This window comes from Carcharodon carcharias, chromosome 17, assembly GCF_017639515.1.
Source record: "Carcharodon carcharias isolate sCarCar2 chromosome 17, sCarCar2.pri, whole genome shotgun sequence".
NCBI lineage: Eukaryota > Metazoa > Chordata > Chondrichthyes > Lamniformes > Lamnidae > Carcharodon > Carcharodon carcharias.
This window is the reverse complement of record NC_054483.1, coordinates 6,603,841-6,631,731: the sequence shown is the minus strand read 5'-3', so window position 1 is coordinate 6,631,731 and position 27,891 is coordinate 6,603,841. Positions and strand designations below refer to the sequence as shown.

General features: G+C 44.4%; 1 protein-coding gene across 1 annotated transcript in view; it reads right to left on the bottom strand.

Annotated features, from left to right (window-relative positions):
• The window catches only part of LOC121289976 (bone morphogenetic protein 1-like), a 140,386-nt gene extending 118,558 nt beyond the window's left edge, over positions 1–21,828 (bottom strand). Inside the window, exon 1 of the mRNA XM_041210002.1 lies at positions 21,601–21,828. Coding sequence (XP_041065936.1) covers positions 21,601–21,739 — 139 coding nt within the window. The 5' untranslated portion in view covers positions 21,740–21,828. The remainder of the gene's footprint in view (positions 1–21,600) is intronic.
• Between the last annotated feature and the right edge of the window lie 6,063 nt (positions 21,829–27,891).

Genomic DNA, 27,891 nt, shown 5'->3' with positions numbered 1-27,891 from the left:
TGGGAGAGTGGTGGAGGTGGGTTGCCTCACATCCTTTAAAAAGTACCTGGATGAGCACTTGGCACGTCATAATATTCAAGGCTATGGGCCAAATGCTGGTAAATGGGATTAAGTAGGTAGGTCAGGTGTTTCTCACGTGTTGGTGCAGACTTGATGGGCCGAAGGGCCTCTTCTGCACTGTGATTCTTGAATATATTCAATGACCCAGCCTTCATTGCTCTCCATGGAAGGGAATTCCAAAGACTAATGACCCTCAGAGAAGAAATTCTTCCTCATCTTAGTCTTAAATGGGAGACCCCTTATTTAGTGCTCCCTTGTTCTAGATTTTCCCATGAGAGGAAACGTCTTCCTAACATCTACCCTGTCAAGCCCCCTCAGAGTCTTATCTGTTTCAATAAGATCACTCTCATTCTTCTAAACTCCGTTAAGTTTTCGCCCAGCTTGATCCCAGGAATCAGCCGAGTGAATCATCTCTGAAACAATCCCAATGCAAATATATCGGTCCTTAAGTGAGGAGACCAAAACTGTATACTGTACTCTAAGTGTGGTCTCGCCAATGCCCAGTACAATTGTAGCAAGATTTCCCTACTTTTATACTCCATCCCCCTTGCAATAAAGACCAACATTCCATTTGCCCTCCTAATTACTCACATGCTGACTTTTTGTGTTTCATGTACAAGGAACCTGGATCCCTCTACTGCATTCCGCAGTCTCTCTCCATTTAAATAATATTCTGCTTTTCAATTCTTCCCGCCCAAGTGGACAACCTCACATTTTCCCACATTATAGTCCGCTTAGACTGAGGCCTTCTGCCCCTTTCAGATGAATGTAAAAGGTCCCACAGTACTATTTTGAAAAGCAGGGGGGGCAGTCCCTCCATGGAACAGAAAAAGAGCTAAGCTGAACCAATTCAGCCAAAACAGTAAAAAAAAAAAATCTTTACCTGGAGGGTGCCCCTCCTGCTCCTAAAAGCAAAATATATTTTTTTTTTAAATTCTCCCTCCTGAACGTGTGACTCGCGATGGCGTACCTTGCACGAAAGGCTGGCAGACCAAGGTAACCATGTCCCTACATTTGAGCTTTTAAGCCAGAGCCAGGATAGATGAGATAAAAACAAAAAAACTGCGGATGCTGGAAATCCAAAACAATAACAAAAACAGAATTACCTGGAAAAACTCAGCAGGTCTGGCAGCATCGGCGGAGAAGAAAAGAGTTGACGTTTCGAGACCTCATGACCCTTTGACAGAACTTGTCCAGGATAGATGAGGGTCAGTTGATGATTCAACCACAAGGAGCATCACAGCCAAACTGATTGCTGTCCTCGCTAGCGTTTGTAGGAGTAGGTATGGAGAAGTCAGGAGCAAAGAGGACTCTGCCTCACTTTTTCCCCTCTCTAAACCAAGGCCAACTGTGGTTACCTAGGTTGGTAGCAGCAGCTAATTCAGAACATGAGGTGAAACGAGACCCTTCTTGGATCTCACTCCTACTGAAACACCCACGCCAGCTGATGATATTTTAAGGACTGAATCTGAGGAAGACCAATTACTTTTGAGCAGGCAGGTGGCAGATGAAGTTTAATAGTGGGTCACAGCATTCAAGTAATTTAAGACATGGCATCTGGTGAGCTTGGTGTGCTCGAGAGGAACAGATGACTTCAGAGCTATGGTTCCAAAGCTCTCCGCCGCTGGGGTTTTCCTCCCCTCATGTTTGCATTTGTTGTGGACTAATTTAATCCTAGAATTAGTAAATAACTCCATTATCATTGCATCATGTGTCTACAAGGATTGTAGAAGCTGAACACGATGGGCTTTTATCATTTAGCAATTCCTCTATTTGTGTCCAATAGTCTGATGTAATGTCACAGTGAAAGGAGTTTTTATTTTCCCCTTGCAAATAGCTCTTGAAAAACATTAATTGTGCGATCGTCACACTCTGCATACAAGTTAGTATTACGCTGTCGTTCCCTTTAACAGTTTCTCTGTGAACCCATCTGAGCCCCAGGGAGTTTTATAACCGCAGCCACGGCGGTGGGTTGAGAGCAAACAAACTGTGCAGAGACGGCGCAGCCAACACTCTCCGCTAGCTGGACAGCTTATTCTTCAGGAGAAGCAGCTGAACACACAGCTGATGTCAACCAGCTTTCCCCAGTTGCTTGGCAATGTGAGCTGATGCCAGGATACAGAATACAGATTGCCTGCCAGTTAAAATGTCACCTGCTCAGCAGAGAGAGAGAAGAGATTTTAGAAACTGTCTCTGGATGGGGGTTGGAGGAGGGGGAGTGGGGGCAAAGGGGAGCGGTGTGCCAGGGGTTGGTTGGGGGGGGGGGGCACAGGTTTTTGTGATAATATTAGCTTAAAGTGAAGGAAAAAGCTGGGAGAGCAGCATTTATACCAGCAGGCTTGTTGTGGAATATGGCCAATACTGAATTCCCTGCTGTGTGAACTTAGCATTGTCACGCTTGGAAGCTCTTCCATATTGCACAGCTTCTATACATCACTAGACGAAGGCACAATTCATAAGGGTAGATAAATGTTAGGGGCACGGTGGAATCTGGGCCACTCCATAGTTCTATCCCAGTCTTTGTCGAGGGAATTGCTGCCAATGAGGAACACACAATAAACTCTGGGATTGCAATAGGTTAAGGGGAGCAATATCCTGACCATCCTTAATGAACTTTGCTGGGCAGGATCAGGTACAGCCCTCAGATCTCTTCTTCCTGCACCACTTCCACTTAATCATTATCAAATAACAGTTATTCTACACCTTCCATAATTGTAGGATGACCTGAGGTACCCTCGAACTGAAAAACTTAGGAAAATGGAAAAATGTCAAACTATGAAGGAAGGGGGTGTTCGGTATTTAACTTGTGCTACCTGTCTTGGGAGTGTTTGATGGGGACAGTGCAGAGTGAGCTGGACTCTGTATCTAACCCCATGCTGTACTTGCCCTGGGAGTGCTTAATGGGGACAGTGTTGAGGGAGCTGGACTCTGTATCTAACGCTGTGCTGTACCTGTCCTGGGAGTGTTTGATGGGGACAATGTAGAGGGGGCTTTACTCTGTATCTAACCCCGTGCTGTACCTGTCCTGGGAGTGTTTGACGGGGACAGTGTAGAGGGAGCTTTACTCTGTATCTAACCCCATGCTGTACCAGTCCTGGGACTGTTTGATGGGAAAGTGTAGAGAGAGCTTTAATCTGTATCTAACCCCGTGCTGCACCTGTCCTGGGAGTGTTTGATGGGACAGTGTAGAGGGAGCTTGACTCTGTATCTAACCCTGTGTTGTACCTGCCCTCGGAGTTTTTGTTAACGATTGTGTAGCTTCACTGGCCCATGCTCTATTTGATCCAGCTGACACTATTGCCTCAAATGTGAACTTTTTCAGTTCCAGACAAAACTTGTGCCATTTAAAAAAAAAGACACAGGACAGAACAGAACAGAACTACTCAAAGCCTGACTCAAGTCTGCAATTTGATAAGTGACGGTTTTGTACAATTCATTTGAACTGCTGGCCATGAGGAATCTTTGAACACTATTACTTCAGCTATTCGCAATCAATATGAAGCTGTTCTCTGCAAAGAGACAGACAGATCAGTACAGACTCATCACTTCACCAAGTAACACAATATCCAATGCAAAAAAAGCACAGACCCTGATGAATGGGAGAGATACCAAGAACAGCAAAGCATGTCAAATTGAACAATAGTTGTTTTCCTCCCTTACCTCCTTTAAGATGCTCCTTAAAGCTGACACCTTTTATTATTCATTCTGACTCATTCTTCTGACGGAGTCATACCGACTCGAAACATTAACTGTATTCCTCTCCGCAGATGCTGTCAGACCTGCTGAGTTTTTCCAGCTATTTTTGTTTTTGTGTCTTTTACTAAACCTTCGATTATCAGTCGTGATATTTCCTTATCTGACTCAGTAGGAACACTGGAGCAGAAGTAGACCATTCAGTCCCTCAAGCCTGTTCCAGTAATCAAATGAGATCATGGCTGATCTACAACCTAACTCCATTTACTGACCTCTCTCCCTTAACACCTTTGGCTAACAAAATTCTGTCAATTTCAGATTCAAAATTAAAAATCGATCTAAGGTCAATTGTCGTTTGCGGTAGAGTTCCAAAGTTCTACCGCCCTTTGTGCGTTAAGTGTTTCATAATTTCACTCCTGAAAGGTGTGGCTCTAACGATTAGACTATGGTCCCAGACCTAGACTCCCCAACCAGTGCAAGTGGTTTCTCTCTATCTACCCTATTTGGTCCCCTTAATATCTTGAAAACTTCAATCAAATCATCCCTTAATCTTCTAAATTCCAGGGAACACAACGCTAGTTTGTGTAATCTCTCCTCGTAATTTAATCCTTGGATTCCGGCTTTCATTGTAGTATATCTACATTGCACTCTCTCCAAGGCCAATTTATCCCTCCTAAAGAGTAGCACCCAGAATTGTTCACAGTAACTCCAGGTGTGGCCAATCAGGGCTTTGTATAGCTGAAGTATGACTTCACCCCCTTGTATTCTAGTCTTCTAGATATAAAGGCCAGCATTCCATTAGCCTTTTTGATTATTTTCTGTATTTGTTCATGACATTTTAATGAGCTATGTATCTGGACCCACCCCCACCCCCCCACCCCCCAGTCTCTTCGGCCCTCCAATGTTTCTAGCTTTTCACCGTTTAGAAAGTACTGTTCTATCCTTTATCGGTCCACTTCCTTGTATTGAAATACACTTGCTAGTTTTGCCCATTCACAATCTGTCAACACCTCTTTGAAATTTTATGCTTCCATCTAGCCTTACATCATCAGTAAACCTGGATATGTGGCTTCCTATCCCATAATCAAAGTCATGAATAAATAAGGTGGGATAGCTGAGTCCCTGCCACAGTTCCCTGTGGGACACCACTAGTCACATCCTGTTAATTAAAGTACCTGTCCCTTATCTCTACTCTCTGTCTCTTGTCACTCAACCAATTTCCTAACCAGGTCAATAAATTGCCTTCAATCCCACGGGTTTCAACTTTAGTTAACAGTCTCTTTTGAGGGACTTTATTAAATGCCTTCTGGAAGCCGATGCATATAACATTCACAAACATTCCCTTCACCACTCCTTTAGTCAGTCACCTCTTCAAAAAATCCAATCAGGTTCATCAGACATGACCTACCCTTTCCAAATTCATGCTGACTCTCTTCAATCAACTGCATGGAAGGCTAATCAGCAGCTGGAGAGGTTTAGAGGGAAGGGCTGTTGCAGCTAGGATGCTTAACACCCGTGAGCATACTGGTTATGTTACTGGATTGATAATCCAGCAGTCTGGGCTAATGATCCTGAGACATGACTTAAAATTCCACCATGCCAGCAGGGGAATTTAAATTCAATTAATTAAATTAATCTAGAATAAAAAGCTGGTGTCAATAATTGTTGCCATGAAATGCCTGGATCACTGTAAGAGCCCAAAGGGTTCACTAATGCTCTTTAGGTAAGGAAATCTGCCATCCTTACCCGGTCTGGCCTACAAGTGACTCCAGATCCACATCAATGAGGTTAACTCCTAACTGCCCTCCGAAGTGGCCTTGCAAGCCACTTAGTTGTATTCAAGATGGCAACTCAAGGGCAATGAGGTTGGGCAACAAACGCTGGCCTTACCAGTAATGCACACATCCTGTCAAGGATTGAGAATAAAAGCCCATTTAAGAGGCAGTGGGAAGATGGCAGGACTGAGATGCTGGAAGGAGCTTGCCATATTTTGGGGCATGGTTGTTTCACTGACTGCAGGGTGGCACGGAGGAAAGTGAAGAAATTACATCAGTGAAAAGCTGTAGATGTGTGGTGGTGTGTTGACAATTCACTCAGAGTTCCAATTGCTATGCCAACACACACTTTTACATTTGTGTTCTTGTCTGGAGCTATGGATAATGATGGTAGAGACGCCAACATTCTTTCCATCACATGGCTGACCAGGAATCTCTCATGCCCTTATCATATGCCATTGTCACGCATTGGAAAGAGTAACAGGTTAATACTCATCCTGTTTGGCCGTGTTCTTCATGCACCTTCCTTGGCCATCAAGTCCTGAGGTAGGAATTGAACTTGGTGCTTCTGATTCAAAGGCAGGGAAGCCACCCACTGCACCACAATACCTTGTTAAAGATATGCAGTGGCAGTAAACGCGGGGCCTTAAGCAAAGCAAACTTTCCAGGACACACTGCGGATTATCTGATCAATTACACAATTAGCAGAAAGACTCTACTGGTGAAAAGCTTAATCTGACCCACCAAGAGAGATGGGGAGCAGGTGCTCCAATCTCTGTTCAAATCCCACTGAGGTCGCATTCTGTAGGTCCACACTCTGGCTTACACTTGTCTACAAATGTTCGATTTATCTGCTCAATTCACTGTTTAAAACTTCAAAATTACTCAATGACCTTCAGCTAGCTCAGGGAAACAAATGCTGTCAAAACTGTGCTGCACTCTTGGGAGCTCTTGGCATTTAACTTCAAAGTACAAAATCGAGACTGGCAGGTTTGAAGCAACAGAAGGTGCTTAAAGAAAAATCACAGACATGTCAGAGCAAACAGAATGCTGACAAGACCCATTCACCCATGTCCATCAAACAGCAAACGTACTCGTCTTAACCCCAAGCATATTCACACTGCCAAGAACTGATGGATGCAATTCCCATTTGTGTGACACTTCGGTTTACGTGCTTAAGCTGGGGAGACAGCAGGAGAGAATCTTTCTTAGCTGTTAAAAAGGTGCAGAAAAACCTGTCACTACATCAACAAAAACAACACAGCTCGCTCAGAGACCAACTGCTCATTAATACAAGGTTCAGGTTTGTTGAAAGATCATCCCCAGAGAGGACGTAAGATAACGAGTTCCCCAGAGAGTGTGTAAAGCTTAGGCATTAACTGAACTAAAAGGAAGGAAGGAAGGAAGGAACGCAGAAGGGAAAGAAGGAACAAGAGTTCACAATTAAGTGCAATAGATTCACAGATATATCAGGCTGGAATTCTTCTTTTCATTTGTTCCAGGAATGTGGACATCGCTGGCAAGGCCAGCATTTATTATCCATCCCTAATTGCCCTTGAGAAGGTGAGGGTGAGCCAACTTCTTGAATCACTGCAGTTCATGTGCTATAGGTATACCCACAGTCCTGTTAGAGAGGAAGTTCCAGGATTTAACCCAGTGGATAGTGAAGGAATAGCGATATAGTTCCAAGCCAGGATGGTGTGTGGCTTGAAGGGGAACTTGCTGCTGGTGGTGGATCCCATGCTCTTGCTTTCTTTGTCCTTCTACGTGGTGGGTTCCACAGTTTTGGAAGGTGCTGTCAAAGGAGGCCTGGTGAGCTGCTGCAGTGCAACTTGCATATGGTACACACTGCTGCCACTGTACATCGGTGGTGGAGGGAGTGAATATTGAAGGTGGTGGATGGGGTGTCAATCAAGTGGGCTGCTTTGTCCTGGATGGTGTCAAGCTTCTTGAATGTCTTTGGAGCTGCACTCATCCAGGCAAGTGGAGAGTATTCCATCACACTCCTGACTTGTGCCTTGTAGACGGTAGACAGGCTTTGGAGAGTTAGGAGGTGAGTTACTCCCCACAGAATTCCCAGCCTCTGGTATGCTCTTGTAGCCACAGTTTTTATATGGCTAGTCCAGTTCAATTTCTGGTCAATGGTAAACCCCAGGCTGATCATAGTGGGGATTTAACAATGGTAGTGCAATTGAATATCATGGGGAGATGGTTATATCCATTCTTGTTGGAGATGGTTATTGCCTGGCACCTGTGTGCAGTGAATGCTGCTTGCCACTTATCAGCCCAAGCCTAAACGTTGTCCAAGTCTTGCTGCTTACGGTCTGCTTCAGTATCTGAGAAGTAGCAAATGACAGTAAATATTGAGCAATCATTAGTGAACATTCCCTTCTGACCTTATGATTGGAGGGAAGGTCATTGATGTATTTGCTTCAGAAGGGCATCTGATGGTATTTGCTGTTAGCTAGCCTTGCCCCTACAGCCTTAGCTCAAAATATTCTTGCCCACAAAATTTCTGAAATTTTGAGCTGGTATTGGCACAGTGAGAACAGCCAAGCAGCTAGGTCCTGAATGACCTGGACAAGAAACCGGCATCTCCTTAAGTCTTGAGAAATAAACATGGGAAGGACTGTGCATGGGGTGAACTAAACAGGGTGAATTCAATGTCAGATCAAGGAAGCAGGCACAGAAAGGAAATTAAAAACTGGATTACTAGAGTGAGAAAAACAAAGACAGAGGAAAAGTAAGAAAAGAAATGAAACTGACATTTTTAAAATCTCCTTGAAAAGTTCAGAACCTAAAGGAATGAGAATTCATGCTTGTAATGGTCAGTTTTCAGGGCCAGAGAGGCCGGTTATTAGTCATTAACACTTATCACTTCATTAAAAAGGTACTTATACTTGTAATGACAAGTTTTGACTTTCTGCGGTGAGTCTAATGGGCAAATGCAAGGAGAAGCTAAGAGCGAGCTGCAGTTGTCACAAAACTAACAATAGAATTATGGATCTTGGATAACAAATTTTAGATATTCACGTTTAACCGCACTTCAGTGCCTTGCTTAAACTGCTGTACTATTTACTCATAAATAACTGAATGTCGTTAGCCTTGCCAATGTTTTGACAGCTAATTCTTGCCCATTAAATCACAGAATAAGCCAGCCTGTTTGAACATCATATTTCATACTCACAGAGTAACCTGATACTACTATGCTTTTCCTGAAGACTGCTCACTTGGTTCCTATCCATTCAGCCGTCAGCTCTCCCCATTAACATGGCATCTGCTAACTAATCCTGCAGGTACGCTTCGCCAGGAAGCATGGCTGCGAACATACTGAGCAAATCTCAAAAGTACATTTCATGCCAGTTTGACTTTGAATTCATCTAGCCCTTTTCTCTTTTGGACCAAAAGCGAAAAAAAAAGCCTTTCCATGGCTGAACAGATCTCGACTCAAGTCTGCTCCCTCACTCAGCCATTTGTCTTGTTGGGTGTTTTTATGTGGCAACACCTAGTTCAAATCAACCACTTCAGACTGCCCACACCTCAACTGCTACCTGTGAATCCTGTCAACAAGTTGTGGGCAATTCGTACTCAAAGCACACTGTTTAAATAAAAGGCATGCACAGTACAACACTGCACTCAACTCCCTTCCTAACAGTACTGTGGGTATACCTGCACCACATGCACTACAGAGGTCCAAGAAGGCAGCTCAACATCACCTTCTCAAGGGTAATTTGAATGGGCAACAACTGCTGGCCTAGCCAGTGACATCCATAGCCCATGAAAGAATAAAAAAGTGTTTCAGTGTCTTTGGAGAAATCCTGTGCGCCAGACAGACATAAGTGTAATGACCACCTTTTGACGTAGAGCTCTTGCAGTCAACAGGCAGGTGAGACTTTCATGCCGTCAATATGTGCTATCATGTCCCAGAAGAGAGCAGCTGGTGTTTCTTTTAATTCTAATGGAACCCCAATTATCTGCCGAAATGGAATTGACTCCTCTCCCTACAAATAACCAAGCATGCTCAAAGATGTGCATCACCTAATCTTGAACCTATCTGACACAGCTGAAAGGCACAATCAAGCCAACTCCAATGCTCACAAAACCTAACGCAGATATAGATTAGGATAAACTGCGCAGCAAAGATTCAAGCTACAGCTCAAACTAACCGGTGTTGACCCAAGCTGTGGATAATGGGAGACACTGACAACAAAGAGATGGGGCAAATAAATGTGCCTCAACTTGATTACCTTAAAACACCATTGTGAATCAAAGGAATATGAATATCAAACTGCAGTCCATAATTAACTGTGCACCAAATGCTTTGAATGTTTTAATGGTGGCGGTACAGTTCACTCAGGGAGTCCGAGTTGCCGAGGCAACATTCACTTTTACAGGCACGTTGTAGTCTGGAGCAATGGACAGTGATTGTAGAGTCTCCAACTTTCATTCTATTACATGGCTGACCAGGAATCTATTCTGCCATTGGCACATTTTTGAAGGATTTGCAGGTTGATAGCCAATCTGTTTGGCACTGTTATGAATTCCTTGGCCATCAAGTCCTGGAATGGGAATCAAACCCAGAATTTCTGGCCCAGAGGCAGGGACGCTACCCACTGCGCCACAAAATCTCCTGAGAGATGGGGTAAAATTGTATAAATGAGTCTCTTTCTTTCCGACATTTGTTTGTGAATAGCTTCCCCAAATTTTAAGCTGTGCAATAGACACCATGATTTTAAAAAACCCGAAGAACAGGCATCTGGATTTCTTTGGCATCTATCACAATCTCAAAATTTGATAAACATTTAGTTGAAATAATCTGCAAAGATATTAAAGGGTTTGGAGCAGATGGTGGAAAAAGCAAGGGAGCAAGTGAGCTTATGAGGAGTAGCTGAAGAGTGGGAGGAAGAAGAGAGGAGACGGTGAATTATTTGTTGATACAAGTGCCAGGAACTGACTGCACAACTCAGGGAACCAAGGCCCTCTCCAACACAGATAATCAGCACCAAACTGAAGACTGGAAAAAAAGAAAGGATGTATATGGCACGAGTCCCTTGGTGGAAAGAAGTTGCTGAAATACAAAGGCTGGGGGAATGAAATGCACAGACACGCACAGTAGGTTTGGCGGGAGAATGGTGGGATTCTTGAGACAACTGGAGCTGAGAGGAACAACTGTTGCTAGTGCAAAGGGGACAGAGTGCAGCAGGGAAGGGCACCAGGATAGATTACCAATGACATGAAAAAAAATGCTCAAGAGTTCAAGGATTGTGCACAGTTTAAAGGAGACAGAGTGGGCAAGACTCCAGTAATTGATTGCTTCCACTGGTTGAATAAAAGTTTTGAATATCTGTATGGTGACAGGGGTGAAGTTAGCCAAGTTTTACTGCTTGTGGGATGAGTATACAGCAAAGGAAGCAGGTGAAGGAATTTGAAACATCTCCAAATGAAAATCTGTGTAAACCGAAATTGTTTTTTCTAAATACACATACTCACAGCTGATTCCCTCCTTTTAACCCCTTACCCCAAGTTGTCTGTAAAGCTGGTAATCATTAACTGCTCCATTAAGGTAAACAAGAGAACTGGATCTATAGAAATTTGATGCAGTTAATATTTGCTGAACCTGTGTTCCAAACAATTGGATTCCGCAACTGGTGAATTCGAATCCTGGGCACATCTATAAGCTTCTTAACAGCATAACAGCAAGGGAGGGAGTTTAAACAACACACAGCATTCAGTTCTCACCCTTGGCAAGCCAGGTACATCATGATTATAGCCAGGGATAAAGCAAATCAGCAGCTTTAGCTGAGTCCCACCCTAAAATGCAGTAAAGTTTGCTCAAAGTTAGAAGGAAAAATGAAATACTGAAAAAAATCTACATTTGCTGCAGTGTATACGTATTTGACTGAGAAACTAAATGCAGACTCCGTGGCAACGAGGTCATTCACTGCCGCGGTTCAAGAAGGCAGCTCACCACCACCTTCTCAAGGGCAATTACAGATGGGCAATAAATGCTGGCCCAGCCAGTGACACCCACAGCTCATAAATTAATTTTTAAAAAATTGTCTCTGGGGGCCTAGATTCTGACTTGTTGAGATGAAAGTTTCAAATGGAATGAGTTTTGATAGCGTTGTTTGCCTTGTGGGGGGAAATGAGAGGGCTTTTGGGGTGAACCTTAATTTAAATACTCAATGACTCAGTCAGCAATCACAGAGATAAGCAATTCACATTTAGCCAGTTTAAGAGAGCCCATGCAAAATATAAACAAAATGAAGAAACAAAGCAGGGATGCAGGAACTCCCAGCTCACATTTGCAGCTAATCTGGCATTCACCAGAAACTCCCTTAACTCCCAATTATCCCGAGATTCAGTCCCAGATTTGGTTTAAGCAAAAAGCTGGGGGGGGGGGGGGGGGTGTTGGGCCGTTCTTGCTGTGATACTGGGTGCCACAACATATGAATTAGGAGGAGGAGTGAGGCCACTCAGCCCCTTGAGTCTGCTCTGCCATTAAATAAGATCACGGCTGATCAGATTGTAACCTCAACCCCACATTCATACCTACCCCTGATACCTTTCACTCCTCTGTTAATCAAAGATCTACCTAGCTGTTCCTTAAAAATATTCAAAGACTCTGCTTCCACTGCCTTTTCAGGAAGTGAGTTTCAAAGCCCTCAGAAAAAAATTCCCCATATCTCTGTCTTAAACGAATGACCATTTATTCTTAAAACAGTCACCCCTAATTCTAGATGCTCCCACAAGAGAAAACATCCTCTCCACATCCACCCTGTCAAGAGCCCTTAGGATCTCAAAGGTTTTAATCAATTCACCTCTTACTCTTCTAAATTCCAGTGGGTACAAATCTAACCTGTCCAACCTTTCCTCGCAAGATAACCCAACCATTCCTGGTATTAGTCTAGTAAACCTTCTCTGAATTGCTTCTAATGGATTTACATCTTTCCTTAAATAAGGAGTCAAATATTGTACACAGTATTCTAAATGTGGTCTCACCAATGCCCTGTACAATTGAAGCATAACCTCCCTACTTTTGGAATCAATTCCGCTCACAATAAATGATAAAATTCTATTAGCTTTCCTAATTACCTGCAATGCCTGCATGCTAGCCTTTTGTGATTCATACACTAGGACACCCAGATTCCATTGAATCTCCGAGCTCTGCAATCTCTCACCATTTAGATAATAAGCTTCTTTTTCTCTTTCCTGCCAAAATGAACAATTTCACATTTGCCCATATTATACTCCATTTGCTAGATCCTTGCCCACTCACTTAACCTACCTATGTCACTTGGCAGCCTCCTTACGTACTCTTCACAATTTACTATCCTACCTATCTTTGTGTTGTCAGCAAATTTAGCAACCATTCCTTCGGTCCCTTCATTCAAGTCATTTACATAAATAGTAAAAGCTGAGGCCCCAGCACCAATCCCTGTGGCACACTACTTGTCATATTCTGCCAACCAGAAAAGACCTATATATGCCAACTCTCTGCTTCCTGTTAGCCAGCCAACGTTCTATCCTTGCCAATATGTTACCCCCTACACCATGAGCTTTTATTTTCCGCAATAAGCCTTTGATGTGGCATTTCATCAAATGTCTTCTGGAAATCGAAGTTCAGTACATCCACCGGTTCCCCTTTATCCACAGCACACGTGGCTCCTTCAAAGGAGGCAACCAACCCACTCACTATTCTTTAACATTTCTGCTACTGCACCTCTTTTGGCATTAAACAGAAGGTGAATTTTATGGCAAGCATGCTGGAAGGCTTGGAATACACCTTCCGCAGAACTCTCTGCTGTCCACTTGGAATGCCACTTCCTCAGAAAAACATCAATAACACAAGGCAGACAAGATTAGCCCTTCAGTCAGCTATCAGTATCAGCTCAGTTGGTAGCACTCTTGTCACTGCATCAGAAGGTCATGGATCAAGTCCCACTGTAGGATTTGAGCACAAACTTGTAGGCTGGTGCTCTAGTGTGGTACTGAGATGTTAAACCAAGACCCCTGTCTGATCTCAGGTGGTCGCAAAAGATTCCAGGCCATTCTTCTGAAGAAGAGCAAGCAAAGAGTAATCTCTGGTGTCCTGGCCAATATGTATGCCTCAGTCAATATTAAAACAGATAATCTGGTCATTATCATATTGTTATTTGTGGGAGATTGCTGTGTGCAATTAGTTGCCACGTAACCTACATTACAACCGCGAATGCACTTCAAAAAGTGCTTCATTGGTTGTAAAACACTTTGGGACATCTTGTGGTTATGAAAGATGCTGTATAAATATAAGTATTTTTTTTCTGAATCTGTGAATGGGTTATTATCACGCAAGTGCTCAACTGCACTCCTAATGCTTATTTCGGTTATTTTGACATTTTCACAGGACTTCAGATTTGTTTGGCAGTCTTTCTTGAAGATAGCTACATCATGGGCTTGGTTCCATGCGTGTCAGCATTTTGGTGGTTTGGTGCTTGGTGTTGCTTAGCAACTTGGGATTTGCAGCATACACTCCTGGGGATTTATTGCTTCCGACCTTTGAGCAGACAAGGGAGGTATGGACATGTTCAGTGCATTGGTGCCAATATGTTGTTGGGGAAATCACTGCGATTTTAGCTCGTCATTCATCCTCTCAAATTGCTTCCATTCCAGTACAGCCTCATCTCCACCAGTACTTCGCCCTGTGTTTTGAGCTGGATAACACTCTCTCCACACACATACACAGCCCAAGTTTGGAATGATACAAGCTAGACCTGTCCTGCTGACTGTTTACCACAACACAAGTTCACACAGTGTACAGATTTCATACACAAGGTGTTACACTACACTGAAATCCCAGTCACAGCACTAAAACGATAAATGTTTTCAACAGGGAGATTTGAAAGGAATGAGCAGCTGATTTTTCCTGTCAACCCTTGGCTGAAATGACCAAAAAAGTACTTTTAAAAGTGGGATTTATTCAGAGGAACAAAGAAAAATCCTCACTTCTATTCATACCCCTGACCGCTTGCACGTGCTTGTAGAAAGTGGATGGTCCAACCATTCCCATTCACACACCAATTGCAAGTCATGGAATTTTTTTCAAGGTACTGCCTCTAGACTCAGCAGCAAAAAAGTAACAACACGCCAGGTGACTCACCTGGAGAAAGCCTGGTAACACCCTGAGCAAAATCAGAAAAGACTCATCACCCTACAGATAAAGCATCATCTGGACAAAACTACATGAGTTTGCACATGAATCCCGTGACATGGTGGGAGACTTCAATTCACAGAATCACAGAATGGTTACAGCACGGAAGTAGGCCATTCAGTCCATCTTGTCTGTGCTGGCTTACCAAAGGAGCAATTCATCTGGGCTGGTGCCACTCCTCCGGCTTCTCCCTGTAGCCCTGCATATTCTTCCTCTTAAGATAATAATCCAAATCCCTCTTGAATTTGATTGAATCTGTCTCCACCACACTCTCAGGCAGTCCAAATCCTAATTCTCGCTATGTGAAAAATATTTTCCTCATGTCGCCATTGTTCCTTTTCCTAATTACTTAAGTCTGTGCCCTCTTGTTCATGATCCTTCCACCAATGGGAACAATTTCTCCTTATCTACTCTGTCCAGACCCCTCATGATTTTGAACACCTCTAGCAAATCTCCTCTCAACATCCTCTTCTCCAAGGTAAACAGTCTCAACTTCTCCAATCTAAATAACTGAAGAGCTGGAGCCCTGGAACCATTCTCATGAATCTTTTCTGCACTCTCAAATGCCTTCACATACTTCCTAAAGTGTGGCACCCAGAACTGGACACAACACTCCAGTTGAGGCTGAAACAATGTTCTATACAAGTCTAACATAATTTTCTTGCTTTTATACCCTACGCCCCTATTAATAAAGCCTAGAATGCTTTATTAACCGCTCTTTCAACCCGTCCTGCCACCCTCAATGATTTATGCACATATACAACAAGGTCCCTCTGCTCCTGCACCCCTTTTAGATTTGTAAATTCTAACAGGCAAACTTCCATAGCCTCACTCGCTGCACAAAAGAACAAATTGGTGCTTATTCAAACTCTAATTCTTCCCTTCTCTCTGTTGAGCATAATTCACAATAATTCCCCATAATCTTCGCACGTTCTGCCCAACCCTTCATTTACAGCTAACTGCGGGTCCCACAATTCAATTCAATTCTGAAATCAGGCCCCAAAAATAACCCAAATTGCAAGAAAAAGATACAAAACCGCACACCATTCCCCTGTAATTTAGCTAGATGTTGTCACGTGAAGCTGACTGTATATTTACCAGCGCAGCCAACAGTCATGGCATGGCTCAGGGACCCTTGTCATGTGCCCAGAAAGTCAAGAAGGCAAACAGGGCAAAAAAAAACAAAACACTGTGCGCCTGACTAGCTGGGCGTTTCATAGAATCACACTGCACAGAAGGAGGCGATTCAGCCCACTGTGCCTGTGCCAGCTCTTTGGGAGAGCTCTCCACTCCCCAGAGCCCTGCAAGTTTTTTTTCATTGAATTATTTAATCCAACTCCCATTTGAAAGTTATTATTGAATTTGCTTCCAGCACCTTTTCAGGCACCGCATTCCAGATCATAGCAATTTTCTTTGTCATTTTTTAAAAATTCTCCTCAGCTCCCCGCTGGCCAAATTCAGATCAGCCAAATCGCCCACTCCAGCTCCTACATCTTAAGCACTTACAGTTCTTTAATAAATCTGTAAAACTTCTCTAACAGTAGGATTTTGTACTGTACAGTGCAGGGAACAGAATGCAAATTGCAGAGTGAAATGAGCCCATACACGAAACTGGTTCCCCCCCTATTTGGTGCATCATGTGGAGTTCTGGTCACACTATTACAGGAATAACATCTTAACACTGGAATACGAGCAGCCTAGAGACACTACTAAAGTACCTGGAGTCAGACTGCCAAGCAATGTAGAGATTGGGGGCGGGTGGGGGGGTAGTTTGATTACAGTAGAGAAAAAAGATTTACAGAGAATCTTGCTGAAATATTCAAGCTCCTTAAAGGTGACAACAAGCTAAAGACTGAGGCAGGGATGCCATTGGCCTCAAGAATGACATGCTCAGAAGAGGGAAGAGGTAAAAAAGTTAAGATATAATGACTGTGCACACAGAATGTGGAAATGAGGCAACTGAAGATCACAATATCCACAATTTTAAGAAACCATCAGTGAGAAAATTAATTGTGGGATAATAGTAGCTCACTGTTTGGAAATTCTACAGCTGGATGAATCAACTAAAAATGGTCTTTTCCCATTTGTTCCTGTCTTAACTGATCCTCAATTAAAGTCACATCTCACGTGGACCTATGTATTGGTCAATGCATAAGCATCTCACTGTCCCCGTGTAGCAGAAGAGTATCAAACTATTCAACTTAAATACTGGATTGCACACTTTAGTTGCAAATATTTACCCTCAGACGTTGCGGGGCTTCCCGCAGAAAAACATGTAGGTGGAATGGGGGAAATGTGTGGAAAAGCCTCACTACCAGAGTGACAATGCAGAGTGAGGGAAGAACTGCTATGCAAACATCAGAGAAGTAGAAGCCAAATCTGCATTCAGTGCTTGCTGGACCAGTAATTTTCTTATACAAGCCGCACTGCCGATAGAAGTGATTCCAGCCAATTCATGTCGACAGGAACTTTGGAGAGACCAGGAACTCCAATTGACATACTTCAGAGCAGACTATGATTCCATCAGCGTACTCGACAACAGCATTTAAAGTCATAAACGTCCCCAGCACTTCACAGGAGCATTATAAAATAAAATATGACACCGATAAGGATATATTAGGTCAGATGACTAAAAGCTTCTACAAACAGGCAGGTTTTAAGGAGTGACTTAAGAATAATTTTTAATTTTAATTAATTTTTAAAGCTACACTTTGCTAGAAGCGACATACATTTGTACGCAGGGACTCACTCTCTAAAAATAAAAGAAATACGTTCAAGCCTTGCACTTCTTAGAGTTACCCAAAAGCTTGGGGAGCCTATAGTCCCCCACTGTTTTCTCCATGACAAGGCTTTAGCCAATCAGAATCGACTTGCCAACCAATCAGCACCTTTTCTCCCGTAGTATAAATTGTTGTGATTGCTTGAAATGTGTCATTCTTGTGTTTCTTCTGATGAATGCAAGATGAAAAATGTCAGCAACTTTTCTCTCTTTTCAGCAAGATTCTAGTGTCTTAAAGGAGTGAAGTAGAGACCCGGAGAGGTATAGGGAGGGAATTCCAGCGCTTGAGGCCCAGGCACCTGAAGGCACAACCACCAATGGTTAATTATGGCTATGATCAATTAAAACTGTGGATGCAAAGGAGGCCAGAATTCGAGGAGCGCTGCTATCTTGGAGGGTTGTGGGGCTAGAGGAGATTAAGATTACAGAGATAGGGAGGGGGAGGACATGGAGGGATTTGAAAACAAGAGGAGGCTTTCGAAATCAAGACGTTGCTTGATGAGAAGCCAGTTTAGGTCAGCGAGCGCAGGGGTAAAATGGGTGCACAGAACTTGTGTGAGTTGGGATATAGGCAGCAGAGTTTTGGATGACCTCACGTTTACAGAGGGTAAAATGTGGGACACCAGCCCTCCTGGCTATCTAATCGCTAGAAAAAGTACATATGCTGAACAGAGGATCTGTGGAGCTCAGGGGTATCCACATACGACCTCAAAAAATGTTTCTAAACCTCAGGTCTGTGGTGGGGATTGTCTGGTACCAGATGCACATGTGGGAGGAAATCTGAGTATGGAATAGGGAAACGTTTAAGACAGGGGGTGTAAATGTAGCTAGAGGGGAAAAAAAGCAAAATATAATGGAGTCTTGATAGACAGCAATAGTGGCTGTTACAGTCTGGAGTAACTGAAGCCAAAGGCCACCATTCAGCTTCTCAGCTATGCAATGTGACACAGCATGAAGGGAACATTTACAATTATATATCAGTGGCATGTTTCACTTGCTTTTATATAGTGTGTTTCATCAACTCAGCATGTCCTTTAACACTTTACAGCCAATTAAGTACTTTTGAAGTGTACTCACTCTTGTAATGTAGAAATCACAGCAGCGAATATGCACACAGCAAGCTCCCACAAACAGCAATGCGATAATGACCACATTATCTGTTTCACCTAGTTTGATTGGGGGATAAAAATTGAGCAGGACAGCAGGGAGGACACAGGACTTAGGAGTAGGAGGAGGCCATTCGCCCCTCTGAGCCTGCTCTGCCATATAATGAGAACATGGCTGATCTGGTGGTGGTCTCAACTTCACTTTCCTGTCTGCCCCCCATGACCCTTGATGCTCCCTTGTCAATCAAATAGCTATCTAATTCAGCCTGGAATAAATTCAATGACCTTGCCTCCACTGCTTTCTGGGGAAGACAACTCCACAGACTAACACACAAGAAAACAAGAAACAGGAGCAGGAGTAGGCCATTTGGCCCATCAGGCCTGCTCGGCCATTTAATATGATCATGGTTGATCTTGGGCTTCAACTCCATTTTCCCGCCCGCTCCCCATATCCCTTAATTCCCTAGAGACCATAAATCTGTCTATCCTAGCCTTAAATTTATTCAACGATAGAGCACCCACAGCCCTCTGGGGTAGCGAGTTCCAAAGCTTCACAACCCTTTGAGTGAAGTAATTGCTCCTCATCTCAGTCCTAAATGGTCGGCCCCTTATTCTGACACTGCACCTGTATTTTAGAATCTGTGACCAGATGATCTCTCAGCATCTGAGAGATGAAATTTCTCCGCACCTCCGTCTTAAAAGAGAGACCTCTAATTCTTAAATGATGTCCTTCAGTTCTATTCTCCTCCACAAGTGGAAATATCCTCCCAGTATCCACCCTATCAAGTCCCCTCAGGATTTTACATGTTTTAATAAGGTCATCTCTCATTCTTCTAAACTCCAATTGGTAAAGTCCCATTCTGTTATTCTTTCTTCATAAAATAAGCCCTTTAATCCTAGGAATGAGTTGAGTGAACCTTCTCTGAACTGCTTCTAATGCAATTATATCCTTTTTCAACTGTACACAATACTCCAGATGTAGCCTCACCAAGACCCTGTACAGCTGCTGTAAACCTTCCTTATTTTTATTTTCCATTCCTCTTGCAATAAACACCAACATTCCATTTGCCGTCTTAATCATTTGCTGTACCTGCTCACCTTCAAAATAGTACCAATTTAAAATAGTACCATGGGATCTTTTATATATGCCCGAGAGGACAGACAGGGCCTCATCTGAAAGATGGCACCTCTGACAGGGCGGCGCTCCACTGGAGCGTCAGCCTGCATTACACGCTGTAGTTTCTGGAGTGGGACTCAAACCCACAACATCCTGACTCAGAGATGCATCTTCTCCTCAATGAGCCACATCTGCCACCTACAACTGTAATACAGATGTGAAGCAAGAACATGACAGAGAGTTAATACAGGGATAGCAAGATGCTAGCAGTGTGTTACAAGGTTTTAATTTAAGCGAATGTGTTTGATAGCACTGCAAATCAAGGATATTGCTTGCAAACTTCAAACTAGCCCTTGCCAGCTGCTTGCAAGCTAAATGGAGTCATCATCATTCTGGGAACAGAACAGCAATGGATCACGCCACCTCACATCCAAGCAACATCTTCACAGTACAGGTTATCAAAGGCAAACCTTTCTTTACATCCCAAAACAGTGAAACAACAAAAGGATTATCTGTTCTGTGGTTTTTTTTCTTCTCAAGTAATCAGAGCACTGACAAGCGCTGGCATGATGCAAGTAAGGCACCTATGAATGGTGCCAAAGAATTCCCACAGGCCTACACTGATCGGTGTGCTCCCTCCCGGCAGCAGGCCGATGTTGATCAGAGCAGAAATGACTCTGTCGACAACATTCCCTCTACCTGTAACACTTACATCCTGTTCTCGGTTTCTGCCAGTCGGTGTTTCATCCCATTCCCTATTTTGCCCTGTCTTATTCACCTTTTCTCCATTTCCACCTACTTACATCTGGTTTTTCTCCTCGAGATTCAATTTAATTCCCTTCTTGCTATTTTCTATTCACCTATCTGGTTACTCTCTCTCTCTCTTCTCATCTCTCTTGTTCTGGTTATTCCCCATTTCTCTATTTTCATGCTCTCTATTCCCATCACTCTCTCTCATTCTGTCCTTTTCTCTCTATATGTATTCTCTCTCTATTCCCCATCCGCCCTCTCTATTTCTATTTCTCTCTCATTCTCCGGGCCCATGTCTCATTCTCTCTATTCCTATCTCTCCCTCTCATTTTCCACCCCTCTCTCTATTCCCATATCTTATTCCCCCTCTCTACTTTCATTTACCTTTTTCACTATTCCTATCTGTCATTCTCTCGCTTTATTCCCACCTCTCTCTCATTGTCTATTCCCCAACTCTCGCGCGTTCTCTCTCTTTCCAATCCCATCTCTTTCCATTCCCCAACTCTCGCAGTCTCTCTCTCTCTCATTCCCTCTCCCTCATCCCTTATTCCACCTCCCCCCCCCCCCCAACCCCCAAATTCAGATTTCCCGCTCCCTCCTTCCAGGCGTCCTAGCGTCCGCTGCCGTCCCCAAAACTTTGGAAACTTTCTCACTCACCCGAGCAGAAAGTGACACTTGAGGGGCGGTGGTGAGTGAGCTCCCGCCACCGAGTTTGGGGGGGGAAGGGATGCGGCAGTGAGGATGTCTGGATCACCCCCTCAGACCTGGAGCCCGTTACCTCTCGTGGCTCCCTCTGCCCCCTAACTCTCTTAACAGGTCTTGCGACAGATAAAAACTCCAACCCCATTGAAACACTTCACCCTCGTTGCCTCTCAAATCCGGAGGTTGCTGTGAGAGAGTGTGTGTGTGTGTGTGTGTAATTTGCACATTTTATGCCGAAACAGAAATCCCACTCCCCCCCAGCAAGTCTCCTTCCTGTAAAGCTTCCCCAAATGTTTTGCATAAGTTAACCATCAGTGTTAACTTCACTGTTGCAAACTAGCTGCAAATCCCAGATATATATATATATTTTTTTTTTTAAAAAGTCCACCCTGATTACACATTGAGACGCGGCTCAGCTTGCTACTCACCAGCTTTGCAGGGATCTTTATAGTCGACATCTGTCGGGTCGTCTTGGTCGGGAAAATATTCGTACAGATTGTCGTCGTAGTCGATGGGGGTAGCCCGCTGGAGAGCCAAGCAAAGAAGAGCGAGTCTGGCCAGAGCCATCACCCGGGGTGCAGCGTTTAGCTAGGGTCTGGGCGCAGGAGACACAGAGAAACACACAGAATAACGAGGAAGGGAGAATCAGAGGGGAGGGGGTGGGAGGTGGGGGTGGGGGGGGAGAAAACCCAGAGATTGGGGGAGATGCAGGAGGTGGAGAGTGAGTGAGGTCCAGGGGCGGGACAGTGGCAATGCTCAGCCCCCTTTTGCAAAAGCTCAAGCTGCCATTAATCAGCTGAGAGGGACTTGGGAAGCTAGCCAAGCCGGCAGAGAAACTCCAACTCGACACAGTAAACGTGTCTCTCTCTCTCTCTATGCAGACTCTGCCACTGATGCTAGCTGGCGACCAGAAGGAATTTTCCAAACAGGGTCCTTCTCCCACTCTGTTCAAATCTCTAAACTACCTCAGATTCCCTCTTTATATAAGCTAATCGCTGATTCAATGTTTCACAACTTCCCACATGAAAGAACGCCTTTGCAAATGATATAATTCCCGTCCATCCAGTAAGATTGCCTTTTAGACTTGGCGTCTCACCCCACTATGCTCCAGAGTTTCAACACTTCGCAGGAAGTGTTTCTTGCAAACCTTGTTTGACAAATAAACAAAGGGGGTGACCCAAAGATGTGTCACTGAGTAAAAGGAAGAGCATGAGGGTCTTCGAGGGGAGATTTACCAGAATGGTTCCAGGGATGAGGGGTTTTAGCTACAAGGTTGGGTCGGAGAAGCTGGGGTTGTTCTCCTTGGAGCAAAGGAGATTGAGGGGAGATTTGATAGAGGTGGACAAGATTCTGACAGGTTTGGATAAGGTAGACAAAGAGAAGCCGTTCCCATTGGCTGACGGTGCAAGGACTAGGGGGACACAGATTTTGGGTGAGGGATGCAGGGAGAAATTTGGGGAAAAACGTTTTTACACAGTGAGCTGGAACTACCTGCCCACGGGGGGTTGTGGGGGGGGGGGGGGGGGTTGGAAGCAGAGACGATGAATGATTTCAAAAGGAAATTGGATGGGCACTTGGATTATTCACAGGGTTACAGGGATAGAGCAGGGGAACGGGGCTGACTGGATTGCTCTGCAGAGAGTTGGCATGGAATCGATGGGCCGAATAGTTTCCTTCTGTGCATTAAAGACTCTGACTCTAACCCTCATGCATCCTTTTGTTACCTCCAGACATGGCTATTGCAAAGCTCTCTTGGTTTGTCTCCCATCTGGCAAACCCCCTGTAAAGTCCGCTCCTCCAAAACTCTGCCACCTGTACAATTTGCACCAAGTCTCATTGATCCCTACAAAATGAGGAATGGGGGTGGTTCATAATCAGATGTCACATTATCAGACATCACATGGTCAAACCTCCAGAAATGCCTCCCACCACAGAACATAAGAAATAGCAACTGGAGTAGGGGGCCATTTGGCCCCTTGAGTCTACTCTGCCATACAATAATCAGATCTTGGCTGATCTGACCATGGCATCAACTCCAATTTCCAACCTGTCTCCCATAACCCTTGGCTTCCTTGTAAAAATCTGCCTATCTCAGAGATAAAAACAAAAAAACTGCGGATGCTGGAAATCCAAAACAAAAACAGAATTACCTGGAAAAACTCAGCAGGTCTAATATTTCAACTTATATTTCAGCTTATATTTCAACTCTTTCTTGGACTCGAACGCAAGTTCTGTCGAAGGGTCATGAGGACTCGAAACGTCAACGTGGTCCATCTCTGACACTTCCCTTCCCTTCCTTGACCTCTCTGTCTCAATCTCTGGTGATAGACTGTCCACCAATATCCATTACAAACCCACCGACTCCCACAGCTATCTCGACTACAGCTCCTCACACCCCGCTTCCTGTAAGGACTCCATCCCATTCTCTCAGTTCCTTCGCCTCCGTCGCATCTGTTCCGATGATGCTACATTCAAAAACAGTTCCTCTGACATGTCCTCCTTCTTCCTTAACCGAGGTTTTCCACCCACGGTCGTTGACAGGGCCCTCAACCGTGTCCGGCCCATCTCCCGCGCATCCGCCCTCACGCCTTCTCCTCCCTCCCAGAAACATGATAGGGTCCCCCTTGTCCTCACTTATCACCCCACCAGCCTCCGCATTCAAAGGATCATCCTCCGCCATTTCCGCCAACTCCAGCTTGATGCCACCACCAAACACATCTTCCCTTCACCCCCCTTATCGGCATTCCGTAGGGATCGCTCCCTCCGGGACACCCTGGTCCACTCCTCCATCACCCCCTACTCCTCAACCCCCTCCTGTGGCACCACCCCATGCCCACGCAAAAGATGCAACACCTGCCCCTTCACTTCCTCTCTCCTCACCGTCCAAGGACCCAAACACTCCTTTCAAGTGAAGCAGCATTTCACTTGCATTTCCCCCAACTTAGTCTACTGCATTCGTTGCTCCCAATGTGGTCTCCTCTACATTGGAGAGACCAAACGTAAACTGGGCGACCGCTTTGCAGAACACCTGCGGTCTGTCCGCAAGAATGACCCAAACCTCCCTGTCGCTTGCCATTTCAACACTCCACCCTGCTCTCTTGCCCACATGACTGTCCTTGGCTTGCTGCATTGTTCCAGTGAAGCCCAACGCAAACTGGAGGAACAACACCTCATCTTCCGACTAGGGACTTTACAGCCTTCCGGACTGAATATTGAATTCAACAACTTTAGGTCGTGAGCTCCCTCCCCCATCCCCACCCCCTTTCTGTTTCCCCCTTCCCTTTTTTTTCCAATAAATTATAAAGATTTTCCTTTTCCCACCTATTTCCATTATATAAAAAAAAACCCCACTAGAGCTATACCTTGAGTGCCCTACCATCCATTCTTAATTAGCACATTCGTTTAGATAATATCACCAACTTTAATTTTAACACCTATGTGTTCTATTGTACTATTGTCATTGACATCTTTTGATGATCTGCTTGTTTGTCCCTACAACCACACCACCACCCCCCCTCCACCTCTTTGTCTCTCTATCTCTCCGCCCCCCACACACACACCTTAAACCAGCTTATATTTCAACTCTTTCTTGGACTCGAACGCAAGTTCTGTCGAAGGGTCATGAGGACTCGAAACGTCAACTCTTTTCTTCTCCGCCGATGCTGCCAGACCTGCTGAGTTTTTCCAGGTAATTCTGTTTTTGTTCTGCCTATCTCAGCCTTGGATATATTCAAAGACCCAGCCTCCATCTGTCTCTGGGGAAGAGAACTTCAAGGATCCACGACTCTCAGAGAAGAAATTCCTCCTCATCCCCATCTTAAAGAGCAATCCCATATTCTGAAACTATGCCCCCTAGATTCTTTCAGAAAGGGAAACATCCTTTCAGCATATACCCTGTCAAGCCCCCTAAGAATTTTATGTTTCAATAAGATCACATCTTATTCTTCTAAACTCCAACAAGTACAGGCCCAGCCTGCTCAACCTCTCCTCATATGACAAACCCGTCACCCAAAGAACCTATTCTGAACTGCCTCCACGTATATTCCTCCTTAAATAAGGAGACCAAAACTGCCAACTCTCCCTACTCTCCTCCAGTGGCAGCCTTGTCCACTTCCAGTACTTCAGCCCAAAATGCCCTCTGTGCGCATGCACACAGTCTGAGTAAACCTATTAGATGCCCCCTTTACACGCGCCAATACTCCAAAAGTAATTCACAGTGTCCACAGCATCCCAATTTATCTACGTGACAAATAACTTTCTGTGTCTCACAACAGAAACTGTGGCGAGTAACAATGAGTCAGAAGCCAAGTTATGTGTTGCCCAAGTCTACCATCTACAGGCACAAGTCAAGAGTGTGATGGAATATTCTTCGCTTGCCCAGATGTGTGCAGCTCCTTCAACGCGCAAGAAGCTCAACACCATCCAGGACAAAGTTTGGCGCCTCATCCACTAACATTCACTCTCTCCACCACCAACACACAAGGGCAGCAATGTGTATCATCTACAGTGCACTGCAACAACCCACCAAGGCTTCTTCACCAGCACCTTCCAAACCTGTGACCTTTAACATCTAGAAGGACAAAGGCAGCAGGCACATGGGAACACCACTCTCTACAAGTTCCCCTCCAAACCACACACTATCCTGACCTGGAACTATATCACCATTCCTTCACGGTCACTGGGTCAAATTCCTGAAACTCCCTCCCTACCAGCACTGTGGGTGTACCTATACCACATGGACTGCAGCAGTTCACGAAGGCAGCTCACCACCACTTTCTCAAGTTAGGGATGAGCAACAAATGCTGGGTTTGCCAATGATGCTCACATCCTGTGAAAGAACTTTAAACAACAAGGAAACAAAAGAGTACAGGTGCAAGAGCACAAGAAGTCAACAATATATCTTTGGGAAAATGTATCCTGTGTTATAATCTCAAGAAGGGCCTGACACAACGGAATGTTTCTTGAGCTGAATAAATCCGGCCCATACAATAGTCTGTGCTTTTAGTGTCATAAAGTAACCTTTATTTCCCCAAGACATGACAAGTTTATTTGACCTGATTTTGAAATGACAAAAATAGAATCAATTTTAGAAACTGATTCAGTGCTGTATTTCAGTCACAGGTCAGTATCTCTCTTTGTCTTGGTTTTACTCAGATCAGTGAAACAAGGTGACGGTCAGTTCGGAGACACTTGGAGACAAAGAGGGAGAAATGATTGATATCGAGTCGTGCATTTTCATTTGCTTACTGTTTCCTTCACATCTGACTCAATTCACAACATTACATCCAGATCTGCTGGCTTTCTAACTATTACTCCCAGGGGGACAAATTGAATCAAACTGTTCCACTGTTTGCCAAGCTGAAGATTATCTCCATCAATGCTTATAATAAAAAAAACACAGACTCCTACGTCATTGGAAATTGGATTAAAGTGTGCACTTATATGCACTGTCCTGGAAATGATACTGTCATCTGAATGACAATTACATTAGGGGAAGCGCAAAGTGTTGGGAATTCAACCAATTATTCAGGGCTCCCTGTGACTTAAGGTTGAACACAAGTTAGAAAATTACATTCACCCATCGCCCCCATCCAGTTCTGTGCCAATATTTATCATTCAGCCAACATCATCAGAAAAAGAATATCTGATCATTGTCACATTGCTGCTTGAGGGAGCTTGCTGCATGCAAATTGGCTGCAGTATTTCCTAGATTACAACAGTGACTGCACTTCAAAAGTATTTCATTGGCTGTAAAGCATCTTGAGACATCCTGAAGGGTCATGGTAGGCACTGGAAAGTCTATCAGAAAATGAAGAAATTTTCAAGGCCCATCAATAGCAATTTTTCCACGCCCCCACCCCCCCTCAAAACCCAGCTTTCCTTGGTGCCACTAGCTAAAAAGGCACTGACTCTTGCTAAGGTTCATGGACGCCTTACTCATGGCCTTGATTCACAGGCGAGTGTGGGCAGCGAGAGATGGAAGACTATCAATTACAGGGATGTAACCCTTCTCTGCAGCAGAAACTAAATAGCTCACTGGCTGATTCTCCCCTCCCCAGGCAAATCTCCTGCACCCTGTTGAGGTATAGCATCCATTGGCAAATGTGGCAGTTATGTAGAAAACTCTCACTATTCCTGAAAGTCACACCTGCACAAAAGCAAGGAGAGTGCCAACTAAAAACTTTTAAGGCAACACAAATAAAAGACCCAAATAGGCACACAAACACACACACACCCCCCCCCCCCCCCCCCCCCCCCACCACCACCCACCCACCCCCCACCTCCCCATCCAAGCGCTCCATTGTGCAGTGATGGCTCAATGCCATATCTAGTCTGGCATCGAGTCTTAGTGGACTGGCTGATATCAGTAAGGGGTGACAGTGCAGGTATTACAATAACCTTTACAACAACAACGTCACATTTATTACTATGGCTCAGTTGGTAGCACTCTTGTGGTGGAAGTAAAAGATCGAATGGCACTTTTTCAAAGTTAAGCAGGGCAAGTTTTCCCCAGTGTCCTGGCCAATATTTACCCTTCAATCAACATCACCAAAACAGACTAACTGGTCATTATCACATTGCTGCCTGTGGGAGTGCACAAATTAGCTGCTGCGTTTCCTGTATCCCAATAGGGACTACACTTCGAAAGTGCTGCGTTGTCTGTAAAGCGCTTTGGTGGCCATGAAAAATGCTATCTAAATGCAAGTCTTTCTTTTCAT